Source organism: Dermochelys coriacea, chromosome 4 (genome assembly GCF_009764565.3).
Source record: "Dermochelys coriacea isolate rDerCor1 chromosome 4, rDerCor1.pri.v4, whole genome shotgun sequence".
NCBI lineage: Eukaryota > Metazoa > Chordata > Testudines > Dermochelyidae > Dermochelys > Dermochelys coriacea.
In genome coordinates this window covers 69,973,104-69,989,864 of record NC_050071.1, presented here as the reverse complement: position 1 = coordinate 69,989,864, position 16,761 = coordinate 69,973,104, and the positions used below count along the sequence as shown (strand labels likewise).

The 16,761-nt window shown below is 37.5% G+C and overlaps 1 protein-coding gene across 12 annotated transcripts in view; it reads left to right on the top strand.

The window, feature by feature from the left end:
* Nucleotides 1-16,761, top strand: part of SPOCK3 (SPARC (osteonectin), cwcv and kazal like domains proteoglycan 3) — a 404,141-nt gene that overhangs the window by 313,934 nt on the left and 73,446 nt on the right. For 7 of the 12 annotated variants that reach the window (XM_038400866.2, XM_043513322.1, XM_038400864.1 and 4 more), the window contains one exon: nucleotides 1,436-1,550. In XM_038400866.2, coding sequence (XP_038256794.1) covers nucleotides 1,436-1,550 — 115 coding nt within the window. Of the gene's footprint in view, nucleotides 1-1,435; nucleotides 1,551-3,668; nucleotides 3,702-16,761 lie in introns of all 12 variants that reach the window. The other 5 variants (XM_043513321.1, XM_043513319.1, XM_043513320.1 and 2 more) reach the window with 1 other exon arrangement.

The window sequence follows — 16,761 nt, the reverse complement described above, 5'->3', positions numbered from 1 at the left end:
CAGAAAATTCCTCCTATGTTTTTCTTTGCCATTTGAACTTGCCCTCTGAAATAAAAAATGGGGTTGTATGTCCTTCACCTGACTGAGCAGAGGGAAGTCTTCCATCCATCTACTGGAGGGCTTTCATCATCTACTGGATGATACTCTCATCTTTTTTTTTCTCCTCCTTCTTTCATCCCACAAAAGCTCCTTACTAGGTGACTACAGATTTGTTCCTAATATCAAACTATCCTACAGATGGTCCTACAGGCCAAAATCAAGAACTTTTCATGTTTGAAGAGGTTCATGGGATCAATGTGGCCCTATTTTTTCTAGCTATATAGAAGAGTTTAACTTTTTGATTAGAACAATAATGATCATAATTTTATTTGTATCCACCTGTATGTATTGTCCATGTTACTTTCATTTTTTTGAAATTATATTTCTGGTTTTTGTTTCAATATTGTTAATGTCAGAATGTCCATAATTCCTGTGCATGTTTTACACACATTGTGTACAAATCAAAACTAAGCAACCTTCAGCTTAGTTTTATATCATAGAAGATAGAGCCCAATTGAAACTGTCACTATGTGGAATACATTAAATTGTGTTGTCTATGACAAACTGGCTTTATTTTGAGTAGGTTATTGTGTTAATAATAGAAATGTATGAATTGTTAAACACTATAAATAGATTCCTGTTGCTGTCCTTGCTATCTTATTGATCATTAACATATACAGAACAGGTAGAATCAATATAGTCTGAGAACCCACATGTATTATTCTCTATGCCATGAAGCAGAACAGAAGAAAAGACTACTATCATTACAGAACTTTAAATGAATCTACTGAGTTGATATCAATAGTTTACTATATCTTCAGAACCTTGACATAACGTAGGGATTTGTCATACCTGTGACTGGATGTTGCAGGATGTAAGACAAATAACAGAAAATCTGGACAGGCACCATTTTTACAATATAGTGGCACTCTTAATCTAGTCTTCCTTGCCTGGAACTATGATTTAGGGAGCCCTAATATGGCTGCACAAAGGAGGAAGGGGCTTATTTCCCTTTACTCTCCTGTATAGCTATATTTCACTGATTCACAGCCTGGCCCATATTTAGTGTCTTCACAGCATCAGTGTTGTACATGAAGGTGGAGTGTGTACATATCACTGAATCTATGTAATTAAACAAATGCATTATTAATAGAGATGAGCCTAAAACAACTGCCACCTGAAATTAGAGGACAGAACATTACAGCTTGGTTCCATCTTTAATTCAAACTGTAAAGTGCAAAGACCATATATACTATACAGTTATTTTTCTAGCATTTATAACCACAAAGAACAAGAAGTGATGAATGATTAACAAAAGCTTCTTCAAAATATTCAATGAACTGGAATTTATTTATAAAATATGTTTACATTAATTCTCATCATTCTCTTATTACAGTGCAAACTAGAATATCAAGCATGTGTCTCAGGAAAACAGATTTCTGTGAAGTGTGAAGGACGTTGCCCTTGCTCTTCAGATAACCCCACTATTATAGGCAGAAATGGTCAGAGAGGTAAGTAAAGGCAATTTTTAGAGAGGAATATGATTTAATTCATGGAAGAGCACAGCGATCACTAAATGGTGATTATTCTAAAGAAAAATGAGGTTTTTTTTCTTAGAGTGGGTTTTTGAAATAACAGCTAGAGTAGAAGACAATATTTTTCAATGCTAACTGTAGTGTAAAACCATTGTTGACATTTGTATTTTTGTTGAACACAACATGCTCAAAACACACAGGAAAAAAAACAGTCCTTGTTTCAAACTGCTTTCACTCTAAAGGTCAAGAAGACAAAGATGCACTAAAGAATCCAGGGTGGGAAGTAACTTAATTTTAAAAAATTATCGTTAAGTAATAAGTAGCAGCAATTGTATTGTTACGTATTCACAACTAGAGGACATATGGAAGAGGTGAGCTTGTATGTGAGAACTGAATGAGAAGACACTGATGGCTTTGTGAACCAGGTGCACAGTATTTTTGTGAAATTTGGGTCAGCAGAGCATTTGGTTGCTTTGTGGTGCTTCTCAGCCCCTCACACAGTTGGTAAAAAAGATTTGTGACCAACTCCTTGTAGATTCTACTGATTCCTGAGTGCTGGAACAGCCCATTGTGGATGTATGAAACTGGTGTAAATTATATAACAGCAGGAGTTTGCTCTAGTGGCTGCTAGATGGATGACCTCAGAGTTGGGAGGGTGCACAAAGGTTGTTTAAATTCACCTTTGTGCATACACCTCCTAAGTGTGTCAAATGCAGCACAGCTAGAGCCTGGGACTTTGTCTGTCTTTGCTCTGCATTTAAAGAACTTCTTTGTATATAAATGCCATTTTTCCTCGCTGGAATATATGAATACTGGTCTTTTGAAGATATTTTTCTCTGGCAACATTATAAAGAAAAAACAAATAGCATTTTTGGTCTTGGTGTGTATTATTATATCAGTACTTTCTGAAGCTAATTTATTAACTTTCATGGGCTATTTTAAATTATTGTGTAGAGAATTCTTACCGCCATTGTAAACATTAGCTACTGATTAAGAACATTTTTCTTATGATTTAAAAAAAATAGATTGAATTAGTTAATTTTAAGCAATGAGTTTAAGTAACCACAATGAACACAGATACATGTACACGCACACACAACCAATTACAAAACTCTCCTAAAAATCACTTATGCCACTCCTTTTTTCTGCAATAAAATCACGAAGTATTATATAAATACTGTCTCTAGGATAAACTGCTGCACTACAATAAGGCATCAGGGTTTTTTAATTACATTAATTTTTAGTTGCGCTTTGGTACCTGTTATCAGGGCTTGAAAAAAATAGACAACATCTACTCACCCTGGTAGCTCAGATGAAAACCACTGAAGCAGGGGTAAACCTCATTTAGCTTAATTGGTGCAAGTCCCTGCATGGTTCAGCGATACCAATCACTGGTAACCAATTGCTGATGTAGGGCTATTTCTGAGTATAGACCAGAGACTCCCCCATGGGTGGAAAAGAGATGATCCTGCCTGGCTACCTGCCTCCTGCTTGCCCAGCAGTAGGTATGAAGTGGAGAATCAATTGAGAGATTTCACTCTGGAAGGCCATTTTCACCTCTGCATGTGGTAGCTCTGCCCCTGGCCCCCATCTTCCCTACAATCAGGGATGCTAGAAAAATTTGTACAGTGGGGTTGCTGAGAGCTATTGAACCAAACAGCAGCACCCCTATCACTTTTATTTCCAGCACTATGCCTAAAATAAAGTAACAGTAGCAATCAGCCCTCTGCTCCCTGCCTCCTTTCCAGCCCATTCATCTGATCTAAATTCCTACTTGTCCTAGATGAGTGAATTTTTCAATCACAGCCTACTATTAATACTAAAATTATCTAAATACTGAAAATAAATTATAGGTACAAGTTAGCAGCTTCAACAAGATGGAACTGTTTTTTAATTAGCACTCTTAGGAATGAATTGTTCCTAAAGACTTACCCTGTCAGGGGATAAAGATCATTTATGTTCAGTTGAATAGAGGGAAAAGGCAGTGAGAATTTAAACTAATCCTGTCCTGCCAGATTGTGAGGACAGAGTACAAGGTTTTCTTACAGCTGCAGTTCAGCAGTACATAAAAATGTGAATGTCATTTCTTTTCAGTGCCAAAGGCCAGGAGACGTGAAAAATGTGAAAGTAGGTTGAGTATCATTGCTAGTATTTCAGCTGTCATTTACATTAAAAGTGCACAACGCTCCAACAGTAGTACACTGTGTGTGTTAGAGAACATTGAGGGGGGTTGACTAACAATGCTCATCTGTGCTTTGATCAACAAAGAGTCATCTAGGGATCATGTTGAAATGGTTGGGAGTGTTTTGTCATGCTTCAGCAATTTTCAAAAGAATAGAGGATGTATCCTTAAGAATATAAATATGAGAAATATAATCACATTGTAGATAGCTGGACTACCAAATAGTTTGTTTAAGAAATGAATCCAAGCAACTTTTTTGGCATGAATAAAAAATAAGTTTAACAGTATCTGAAAGTTAATGTTACATAATTCACCAAACTATATGTGCTTGCACGCTAATTTAGTGATGTAGTATGCAGTTTGTGGCAACTAGCTACTTTGACTTCATTTAATTCATGTTCCTGTTCAGCCAAATTGAGTTTAAAGTATAAACAGCAGAATTTTCTTCAGGGGAAATTAAGCAAGTTATTAGTGGAATCGTAGAGAAGATGATGAAAATGCTATTGTATTAAAGCCTTCTGTGTCTCTTTAATAGATTTCATGTAACTGTGTATAAGAATTTAATTCAGATAAAAATGTGTTCTGTAGAACTAGAATAATTTGACATTATATATTTGTAAAAATCCTTCCTACCGTCTAACCCATTTTGCTTTCTTTTTTCTCTCTCTGCTGCTGCCCTAGTTTTTCCACATGAGTCTTAAATGGCAGTATGTGACTGTTTGAATCCCTTCTCTTTTCTTTGTCCAGTACAGATTCATTTGTACTCTCCAGTCTGTGAATAGTACCATGTTAACTCACATTGACAATCCGTTGTTAGGTGCATTTTTCTAGTCACTGAGACTGTAGTCTGTTGCAACTTAATTATGTTGCCCAGACTTCTTCAGAGTGGACTACATTACAAAGTTAGGTTGACAAAAGGCAGCTTACGTTGACCTAATTATGTCAGTGTCTTCACTACAGCCTTTCCCCCGTCGATGTAAGTGCCCTACTACAGCGACCTCATAACTCCACCTCCATGAGAGATGTAAAGTATATGTCAATGTAGTTAGGGCAATGCAGTGTCTTTGTAGACACTGCATCCCTTATATAAGCCACTGACTGTCTTGTAAATTTCACAGCAGGAGCCTACTGCTCCCTGCTCCTCTGGAGAGCTGGGCTGCTGGACCATATTCCTGGCTGGGAGCCAGAGAGAAAATGGACCAGATACCCAGCTGGGAGCCAGGTCAAGAAGCCCTGGCAATCCCAATCTCCCCACTGGGAGCTGGGCAGCCTTGTCAATTTCTCAGCTTGGTGAGCCAAGAAATAGACAAGGCAGGTTTCTGGCTCCTGGAGCCTGTGAGACAGCTGGGTGCCCAGGGACCAGGCTCTCAGTTCCCCATACTGCCCTTCTTAGGTTGGTGGAAGTGCTTCTGGTGAGGACACACACCACTGACCCAAGAAGGGTAGTGTGGACATGCAATACTTCAGTTAGTCGACCTAATGTAGGTTGACTTACATTTCTAGTGCAGACATACCCTTCTATACTTATGAATTTGACTATTTCCTTTCATTGCACCATGTTCACTGTGGGTCCAAATCTGCACCTATTAAGGTCAATGGCAAAACTTTCATTTACTTCAGAGATAAAGGATCAAGCCCATTGGTTTCTTAATTCCTCCAAAATTTGGAATGCTAAAATAGATTTTGCCTATTTACAAAGCTTATTTAGTTTTTGGGGTTTTTTGGCCTTTAAGCATATGTAGGCATTTATAAGGTCCTTGTCTAGCCTCAACACTAAGCCAGTCTATACTATTATGATTGGACAATTCCCAGCCTATCCACACTCTTGTAATACCTTGACTCATCTTGTGTTGGGGAACTAGGTTGGACAGGTTGTCAGACCTAGTGCTGTGAGTCCAAATACCAGAGCTAAGGGTTGCGACAGAGTCGGTGCCAGGAATCTTAGCCAGGGGTCAGAACCAGATTACCAGGAATCAGGGAAGGCAGGAGGAGGGCTGGTTCTGAGGCAGGAGCAAGGCTGGGTACAAGATGGAGTCTAGGCTGGAGCAATAAAGGTGCAAAGCCAGAGCAAGGCTTGGAGAGAGATGAGGACTGGGAGGCAGAGAGTCCGGGGGCCTGTTCATTGAGCGGCCAATGAGCTGCTGCTGCTGCTGGGCTTAGGAACAAGCCTGCTAGCTTCTTCAGCCAATCAGGCCGGGCAGTTTGTCAGATAGCCTAGCTGACTTGTTAGGCTGTCAGGAGTACTGAACAGATGAAGCTGTGGGGCCTTACTCCTGACTTTTTGTCAGATCTTCATTGTTGAGGGTTTTTTTGTGTTTGTTTGGATTTTGCCGGGGGGGAAGGGTTGAAAGTCAGGGTGTCAGATCTCTTCTCCCCTTTGCAGATCCCTTCATTGCAAAGTTCTATCCAAATCCTTCTGTATCATTTTATAGTTCTTTCTTTTAGCATACTTGAAAAGGAGGTAAAAAGATATTTTAAAGATTATAGAAACCATGTCTCTGTACTTTGGTGATGGTTCAACCAATGTGACAGGTCTAATTATAGGGAATTACCTCTGAAAATGTGTGAGACCCACTCTCTAGCCTTATGCCACATTAACCTCTACAATTAAGTGTGGTCTCCTTGTCATTTTCTACAAAATGTTATATGTGGATAGTTGATAATATGCAGAACTGAAAAAGAATATTGAAAACTTAAAGTGAAGTGAGCTGTATTTTTAATGTATTTTTGAGCTACAAATTGACAATTATTGCTATCTGGATAAAAGCTAAAAAAGGAAACCAAATATGTAAGTGACAGAGACACAGCTCCTAAGCAAAAAATAATGTACCAGGAAGTTTCTGAAATTAGGAGATGGTCTGACTGGATTTGATTATAAGGGTACATACTTGACTAAATCACATCTGGTTTGAAGGAAGGTGGAAATAAAATAAATACATTAATATATTTCAAAAGTACGAAAATGGATTAATTTTCCTTTTGTGAGTTGGATAGAGTATAGAACCTAGGATCAACACCTCTCTGATACCAGCTTACAAGCACAAGATGGAGGAGGTGTTGGGCTGGGTTTGTTAAATGCTTCAATTCATTCACAAAAAGGAATATCAAGGGCAGCTGTCATGGCCCTAAGCAAATTATAATAACTAAACAGTATAAATGCAGGGCATGAGAGGGGGAAATGTGGGCAAGGAAAAGCAAATTTGTGCTTATTATTTATTTACTGATACTTTTATTTTATAGCTACGATGCAGAGGGGGATCCCTATTAGCTGTACAAACATAGGACAAGAAGCTTACAATCTATGAAAGCACACAGTATCTAAATGATGAGGGAAACAATTAATTATGTGCAATTTAAAATACATTTGCTTGTGTGTGTGTGTGTGTATATTTAAAATTGTGTGTGTGTGTACACAATAGATAGATACATAAATATACGCTACCTTTAAATGGAGAACTGAGCAGTTGATGTTGGCCATTGGTATTTTGACTGGGGTGGAGGTAATGCAGTAAGGACAGGAACAAGAGTTGTAAAGAGCTTTGAGGTTGTAATTACATTGGATTTCTTAAGAGTCTTTACCTCAGTCTGTAATATAGGTTGATCCCCCTCTCAGGTGACTCATGCTGTGAAGATTTTTTTAGTTGGACTTCCTTTACAGAATATCTCCATATTTATAATGAGGGATCCTAGTTTTCTGTGGTTAAAAACAAAAAACAGAATTCTCTGATTTAAAAAAAAAAAGGAAAAATCCACATTTTTCCATGATTAAAATGAAACACTGAACTTTAGTTTCTGTAACAACAATATATATAGGTATCAGTTGAACACACTGTTTTATTGAAATATTTACTATTTTTAAACTGACCGCCAGAGCCCCACCTTTGTGCATGTTCTTATTTTTTCACAAAATGGAAAAAGTAAGATCATCTGTAAAAGTGCAAATTCTGTGTTTTTTCTATATTTTTCTGTGGCAAACGGATTTTTAGTATCCCTGTTTATAACCACCTTCCATAGCAGGACAAAATTATTGGTCAAAAGCTTATAATATTGACATGAAGTAAACTTCTGGAGTGATAGACACTCTGCAGAAATCTAGACTTGAGGCAAGGGAACTCTAAATGACAGGAGGGTAGGAACACTGGTGCAAGATGGCAGTACTCAGTAACCAAACAACATTTGAAGAAATCTCTGAGGATGGTTAGAAGTAGGCAGAGGCTGTGGCATGTGAAATCTTGTAGAGAGAAGCTTATTCTCCCTCTGGGGGAAATACTGAAAGTTGAGCCACTCTGAGTGGAGGTGACTGACTCTGGTTAACTCCAAGTGCTTTTCTACCCATTTAATCTAGTGACACTCCCTTATAAGGCAGACATTTGCTTCTGCTTCATCCCTGTCTTGTGTATATGAGTGACTGAAGCCTCACTGCCTGAATAAATTAATATTAGATGTAGAAAAGTCAGTTACTGTGCAAAGCTGTAATTGGCTGGTGTGTTTTCTTTCCTGTCTGGACCAAATATTTTGATCATGGATAGATGTTTCCATCCAAGCCAGGAAACTTAGTATCAGATGTAGCTGCATTCATTCCACTGAGTCTGGAGGGGCATGTAGATGGGATGTACATAGGATTCCCACCTCTGTAATGAGATCCATACTGAATCTGGCACTGACGCCAGATCCTGAGATTTTGAGTGTCAGGCGAGACTACAGAAGTCTGAGACTTGCCCTATTAACTACATTTACAATGGCTGGGGATGGCAGACTTACCTGACTGAATTGGCTCTGGATGGGTGAATATACGTTGTGCTTCTCTTATGGACCAACCATGTCCTTATGAATAATGAATAGAGTTCCTACATTCACTAGCCACCAAGAAAGAAGTGTTCACTCTTAGGAATGTTTTCAATAACTCCCTATTAAGATTGTTGGTAAGAGGTCAATTAAAGTTTGTATTGTAAGAGGCTTCCTGTGAAAAAGGAGTCTTCATTAATTTGTCATCGAAGGAGGAATTCATATGTAGCCTGGACAACTACTACCACCAGCATGATTTTTTTTAAGAGTACTTTTCTGCCAATGTGAAGCCAAAAGGTAAAGTGCCATACTGAAAATGCCTTAATCTGTTGTAAGCATTGAGGGGCATTAAGCATATGAATGTAAGAAGCCTGGCAAGGTGATACCATAATGTGCTGAATATTGTCATTCTATTAATCACAGTTTTAGCAAATAAGTTCCAGGAGCACCATTATTTTAGGTTATGTAGGTTACAAGAGATGGGAAAACTTGATGTGAACACAAATACAGTTAGATTAACAGCAAAGTGGGTCCTATTGTGTTCTGTATACATTGCTACTTAAAAAACAAATATAAGTAATGAGTTTTTTTTAAACAAATTGCATAGCAGCATTCCCAGAAAGCCTCGTTATGTTTTTATACACATGGCACTATCTTCTTATTATATGAGTTAAAACCCTGCCACATCATACAGGTGTGGATACCAAATAAACCATTTTTTCTGCTGTTTGTATTGAAAGAGAAAGTGAAACAGTTTTCCAAAATCACAAATGTACAATTAGAGGGATGAGAGTAACACTTGCAATAACCTCTTAATCACTACTTTGCATTATTACCTGTCAAGGAAAAACAGTACATTTTATTCTCTCTATAAAATTAACTTCAGGAACGAAATCCATATGCAAAATATACACTAGACTAGTCAGACCTGATAACGTTAATGATTAGCTATGGGGTGGCCAAATGAAGCCATTTATATAAGAAAATGGGCTAGATTCCCATCTAAAAATGTTTAGATTTTTATTTTATATTCAAGATTAAGACTTCAAATCCAGAAAAATGAGCCCCTACAGTAAGCAGGCTCTCACGTTATGATGTGTCTTGGTTTTATATTCATAAATCTACTCATATGAATTAACATGAGTTCTGAATATGTTTCACAAAATAAGAATGTCATAAGTGTTGTTGTATTACTGATAAATCAATTATAGAAAATAATACTTTCCCCCCAAAAAAGTTGTATTAAATTGGCAACAAAAGCCTTTGAGAGGTGTGCTTATTTTCAGCATGGAGAAACTGTTGCCATTTCAGATGTCCTCTTTCTTAGGAGAAGAGGCTCAATAAATGAGTGGGAATTTTCAAAAGTTGCAGCATTAAGTCAGGTTTGCTTATTGGAAATCTTTCACACGCTATTAGCTGAATCAGCCCTTGTTTTGGTCAATTTTTTATTACATTGTTCTTTCTATCTGCATTTCAGGCTTTTAGTTCATTACTATAAGATGTCTCATACAATACAATATTGACTGAAAGCCGTAAAGCAGTTACTCTGAAATTAAACGCCAAGCAGCATCTGAAGTAGATGGTCTTGTGGATGCACAGAACTGGGAGTTAGACTGGATTTCTTTTCCTGTCTGTGCCATAGGCTTGCTTAGCTCCCTTAAAGCCTGATCCTGTACCTGAAGTCAGTGGACGTTTTGGTGTTGATTTCAGTGGGAAAAGGATCAGACCCTTGTGCTGCCTGTGACTCAGTTTCACTGTCTGCACAGATATGATGAAGCTTAGTCCATTAAGGCTGATAAAGTACTATGAGATGATACAGTGAAAAGAGTTCTAGAAATGCAATTTATTATTATTATTCTAATTCTGTTTCCAGTGAAAATTAATTTAGCAGTAAATGTCAGTTTTAACATTTTTGCTTTGTATCATATTTATGCAAAATATTTTCTTTTAAATAAGTTCAACATCACATTTCTATTTCAATTCTTCACTTATATACCAAAACATTTTTTGCCTTTACTAATTCCCTCATTTACAATTTTGAAGTTTTAAAATGTGGGCTTTTTGTGGCAGTTTTTGTTTGTGCCCTCATTTCAAACTTTTATGCCTTGATATTGGACTGTAATTTTGACAAAGAATCTCTTCTTTCTCCCTCAGTGTTATAGTTTTATATATATATATAGTATATAGTTATATATATATATATAACTGCTTCATAGTCCATTTTCTGCAGGATAGTTCTGTAATATAGATTGCTATTGTTAAATTTAAAAAATTATTGCTTTACAATTTTTTATAATATTCACATTCATTTTACTAGAGTAGTGAAGTAATCTCAGTAATATTCATTTGTCATTTAAAACTGACTACCAGTGTTACAGTAGGAATGTGATATGATATAAAGGGAAATTGATAATACAATAAGATTTTATTGTATTTATATAAGAATGCCATTTCCTATTCTTGCCAAACATTGACATTTACTTCAGTGTTTGTGGAATAGTGGAAGCTTTAATGGAGACATTTTTATTGTTTATTCCCCCACTGTTCAAAAGCTTTCTGTATGAATCTCATTTAGATTTCTAAGAAGAATAAAAATATAGCAGCTCTGTACCATATCTTGAAAAGCACGGAAGTAAGGATATTTGTTTTTGCACAGATATCCTTTGGGTAAATTCACCCAGATGCAGAATGCTAGCAAAAGACCCATCACACTACATAAGCTCCGTGTTAGGGCTTCTAATAGAGAGGCTTCCATAGCCCTTGCACATGAAGAAAAGTGTCTCTGTACTAGCCTCGCATACTGCAGCTTAAGACAAAGTTGATCAGTGAAGGTGAGCTAAGGGAGCCATATTTACATAATCAAACAGCACCCCGCTTTCACACGCGTAGTACAAGAGTGACACACGGGCCATGGCTGGAGGACTGGGAAATTGTAGCACTGCTCTGTACCATAGGCCCAGCCTATGAGTGGATTTCACCTCCCAAAATCTATTCTCATCTCCATTGCCTTTCACCTGCACATAGGCATGGGTACTGTGGCTTTATGTGGATGAAATTTCAGATCTCTGACATATAAAATCTACCATATTAAGAAAGACTTATAAGAACAAGAGTTGGTCAAAAAAAATTTGTTGAAAAATGACCTATTGATAAAAAATAATAATAATAATGGAAAATGTCCTGATTTCCTCACTTTGGGGGTGGGGGGAAGAGTGCGAGGGACAGGAAATGGCAGTAAAATTTCTGTCTTGTAGAAAACAAGCATCCTTCATATAAAGTAAAACAATGACACCAAACATTCTAGTTACATTTATGCCATTTAGGGAGTGAAGGGAAAATCAGAGATACAAAAGAGCAGATAATGTGATGAGCAATGACAATTGACTTTTACTCCTCTGAAACATAGACATGAATGCAAAATTCCTGTAAATCCTGTACTGTGTAGATGACTAACATTGAGAACTAGAGTAGATGGATGATGGGGGTAGGGAAACAGATTCTAATATGCACAGTAATATATATCAGAGGGAAAAAACAGTTGAAATAAAAGATATTTGTACCAGATATTTGTGAAAAACCAGTTTGTGCCCCATATTGTATCTTCCAAAACTCATTCAATAATAGTTTGTCTGTGGAAAGAGGACCATTGTAATGTTGACAAGATCAAGTGAATTTTATAGGGATGGTGGGATGCACAATAAGTACTTGTGGGAGTTGAGGCTTAACTTAAAAAGCCATTTTTATGAAGAAATCATTTTAAAAGAATGAGAATATTTTGCATGTAAATTTTTGTACAAAGCTCTTTGACATTCTGTATGTTTCTTTTCTCCTTTTATCAATTTTATAGTCTAAAATCATAAGCCTTTTTAGTCTTAGCTGTTAGCCAGTATTCAGGGTCTTGCAGATTGTTTTTCTTGGGAGGAGAAATTGATGACACAATTTGGTATCATGATGGAATCCTGATTATTTATAAAGAAGGTACACTAAGTCCTGTTTCCCTCAACACAGTGGGAATGAAACAAGAGGAGGCAGTTTCTTTGCTCACAGTTCCAAACCTCCTTCCAACTAACATTTTGGCCAAAAAACACACTCTCACTCTCCCTTTCTCTAAGGGCCAGGTTACGCGTGCTTCTCTTGTTGACTTTCTGCTCTCTTCTCTGGCTGCTTCTGACTCACAGATACACACAGCTCCACCAAACAATACTCAGCCAGTGGGTGTGCATTCAGACCTCAGGGGACCTATGGCCATTCAGGCCATATGGCTTAGCTTCTACTCCAGTCTTGCCATGCTGGTCTGTGATTTGGTTGTTGGCTTCTGTTGTTTCAGCTATTACTAAATAATGGGGCATTTAACTTTTCTCTCATTTAATCTGAATGGAAGGCAGGCAAGATGTCTGACTGGCCATAAATCAAAGATCTATTCTTGGGAACTGCCCAACATCCAGCATAATGGTATCTATTGTATTAGCAGTGTGATCACCACACATATACGGAAATACTTTTGATAAGACCACTCCAATATACTGTCTAAATGGATAGTTTTCCAAAATATTCACCAACTTTTTTGAGAATTCTGACTTTTCAGGTCAGATGCAGTCACTTTTTAAATTCACATTACATAAAAACTCAAGATATCTGGGGTGTTGTTTAGGATATTAACATGTAAAGCTGCTTCCTTACTAGCTAAAGATTACTGACTTGCTGTTTATAAAGAAAAATGCATGCATAGGACAATTATATGAATTTGCTTACTGTGAAAGTTCTGATTAGCCTGCTGATGTTCTATATATATTGTGTATGTATTCTTCTTGTTTCAAAGCGAAAGATCCCGTGATCAACATTTTCTTTGAGGAGAAAAAAATATATTCCTACATGAATTTTCTTTTGTTATTGGATCCATATATAAGTGTGTGGGGTGTGTGTGTGTGTGTGTGTGTGTGTGTGTGTGTGTGTGGCGTCAGAGCAAGAGGGAACATTAGAGAAATTGCTGTGTTGAAAGAAAATAGTTAATGCTTTTTAATGTTGTGTATTTTGATATCAATAATGTTAATCCTAGGGTATTAGATAATCAGTGAAGCAATTTCAAAAGTGGACCCCATACCACTAAATTGTTATGAAAGGGTAGCTTGTTAGGCACTGGTAGGCCAGATGAAGATTCCATATACTAAACTAGTTTAGGTAAGTCATAAGAGCCCCCTTTTGTTAGGAATTTAGGATGTGTGGATTATAAAACTGGAAGCATAAATATGGTTCAGACCATTAAAATGGTGTTGGATTCAATTATAATGGTTATAATTGCCTTAATTATGTACATGAAGGGGGCTTTGGCACTCTTATGTTTCATTAAAGGCTTTGTAAATGTGTGTCAGTCATTCTATTGAGACTAAATAAGCAGAGGTATGGATTCTATGGTAAGTATCTGAATCAGCATTATTGTTCTGTAGTTATGTTACGTGTTAAATAAGCTAACAAAACACTGTCATGTTTCAGTTTCCATTCCTGAGATGGCTGCAACATTATTTTTACTTGTACTATATTTTATATTGTCAGTATGTAATTTATTTTTAATATGAACATGTTTGTTTATCAAAGTTAAATAGTTTCTGTGGGTTTTTATTTTAAGCAAGGTTAATTGCTCCTCTTTCCACTGGCTCATTTTTGAAACATAAAAGCTATTATGTCATTTACATGAATTACAATCATGTTATTTTGTGCTATGATCATGCCAGATCTTATAAGCAGGGCAGCCTGAGTCAGACCAGTATTCTAATAGTAGACCTATGTGTTGCAGAAAGTGGTGTTGGTGGTTGAGCAGTGTTCTGAGTTGGTAATGGACCAGTGCACTGCATTTCACTGATTTTCTTTCAGAAGAGATGTAAAACCAGTCTTACCCTGATCTCTTTAAAAATTGCATGGTGCTTCTTCTCTAGCGAGATTTCAGTATAGGTAATTAAATTCTGTCTAACTAATTGTTTGACATACTCTTCATTTCCTGCCTTCCACTATAGTGTTGCTGTTGTGTGTTTTATATAGGTGCAGTACTGTGTTTCAGTGATTGGGAAAGTGATGGATGTTCTGAGGCTTGCTTAATTCTTTTAAAGTCTTTTGAGCTCCTGGGATTATATAAGTGCAAAATGTTTGTTTGCTGTTGCTAATATTTGTTATTATCATCACATTAAAATTAGCAGAAATAAAGAGTGATAGCTAATTATGCCAACTCAACACATGAAAGAATTTGCAAGGGACATGTTGTCCATATCTGAGTTGTTTATAGTTATTTTTCTTAAGGTATAAAATATAAAAATGTTTATTTGTTATAAAATAAACCTCCATATTCAAAGCTAATATTCCACTTGAGCTATGGTTCATCAACCATTTTTATCCATATGTGCCAAAGCCTCATTATACAAGGAAAAGGAGCTCAGCTTGCTTGGTCATCCAACTGCCTTTTTCTTAAAGGACTTGAAAACAATTCCATTGCATGCTGTGAAATGCAAAGTTCAAAATGTCACTTCTGATTCCAGAGAAATGCTTAATGATCTGGAGGATGGCGTTGACTGCACCCTCAGAAAATTTGCAGATCACACTAAACTGGGAGGAGTGATGGATACATTGGAGGGTAGGGATAGGATACAGAGGGATCTAGACAAATTAGAGGATTGAGCCAAAATACATCTGATGAGGTTCAACAAGTTGTGCATTTAGGCTGGAAGAATCCCATGCACTGCTACAGACTAGGGACTGAATGGCTAGGCAGCAGTTCTGCAGAAAAGGACCTGGGGTTACAGTGGACAAGAAGCTGGATATGAGTCAACAGTGTACTCTGCTGCCTAGAAGGCTAATGGCATTATGGGCTGTATAAGTAGGGGCTTTGCCAGCAGATTGAGGGACATGATTGTTCCCCTCTATTCAACATTGGTGAGGCCTCATCTGGAGTACTGTGTCCAGTTTTGGGACCCACACTACAAGAAGAATGTGGAAAAATTGGAAAGCATCCAGCAGAGGGCAACAAAAATGCTTAGGGGACTGGAACACATGACTTATGAGGAGAGGCTGAGGGAACTGGGATTATGTAGGCTGCAGAAGAGCAGAATGAGGGGGGATTTGATATCTGCTTTCAACTACCTGAAAGGGGGTTCCAAAGAGGATGGATCTAGACTGTTCTCAGTGGTAGCAGATGACAGAACAAGGACTAATGGTCTCAAGTTGCAGTGGGGGGAGGTTTAGGTTGGATATTAGGAAAAACTTTTTCACTAGGAGTGTGGTGAAGCACTGGAATGCGTTACCTAGAGAGGTGGTGGAATCTCCTTCCTTTGCAGTTTTTAAGGGCAGGCTTGACAAAGCCCTGGCTGGGATGATTTAGTTGGGGATTGGTCCTGCTTTGAGCAGGAGGACTAGATGACCTCCTGAGGTCCTTTCCAACCATGATATTCTATGATTATGAGCATGGGGAATAAAACCAGGTGTTAATTTACTGTATCACTAGTGGGGGGGGGAGTGTACTGCTGACCAAACCAGTGCAAACAATTTTTTTATTTAATAAAAAATATGCAAGGTTTGATCCAAACAAAATACAAAACAATATTGTTGTTGACCTTGTATACTTCACTAGTACCCTCCCGCAAGTCTCCCTTTTTTGTTTGAAGTTCCCAATTTTACAAGGACACACATGCTTAACTTTATTCACATAAATTACGTCAAAAGGACTGTTTGCATTCATATGTTTACACAGTCAGGGCCTGAGAGTGTAAGTGTGTATGTGTATACACATATGCATCCTTTTTGCTGGTGGTCTTCCTAGATATCAATATACAATACAGTATCTTTTTCAAGCTAATTTTGCCTCCATCTTACCAGCTTTTCCATTCTTTCTGCTAAGTAGCTCAGATATATGTGGGTCTTCTCTGCCTCTCTTTCTTTACTTCCTTACTTCTTGGAGAAAATATGCATTCAGGGCTTGTCTGCACTTACAGTCCCTCCCTCCCTGCAATGGTTCAGTTGCACTAGCTATAGTGCTTAGCGAAGATGCTTCCTATACTGGCAGGAAAACTTCTTCCATTGACATAGATACTCCACCTCCCTGAGAGGCAGTAGCTGTGTCCCTCCTGTCTCCATAGCACCAGGAGTTCGGCTGGCATAACTGCATTGCTCAAGGAGAATCCACACCCATGAGCAACAAAGTTATACCAATATCAATTTATAGTATAGACCAGGGCTCAG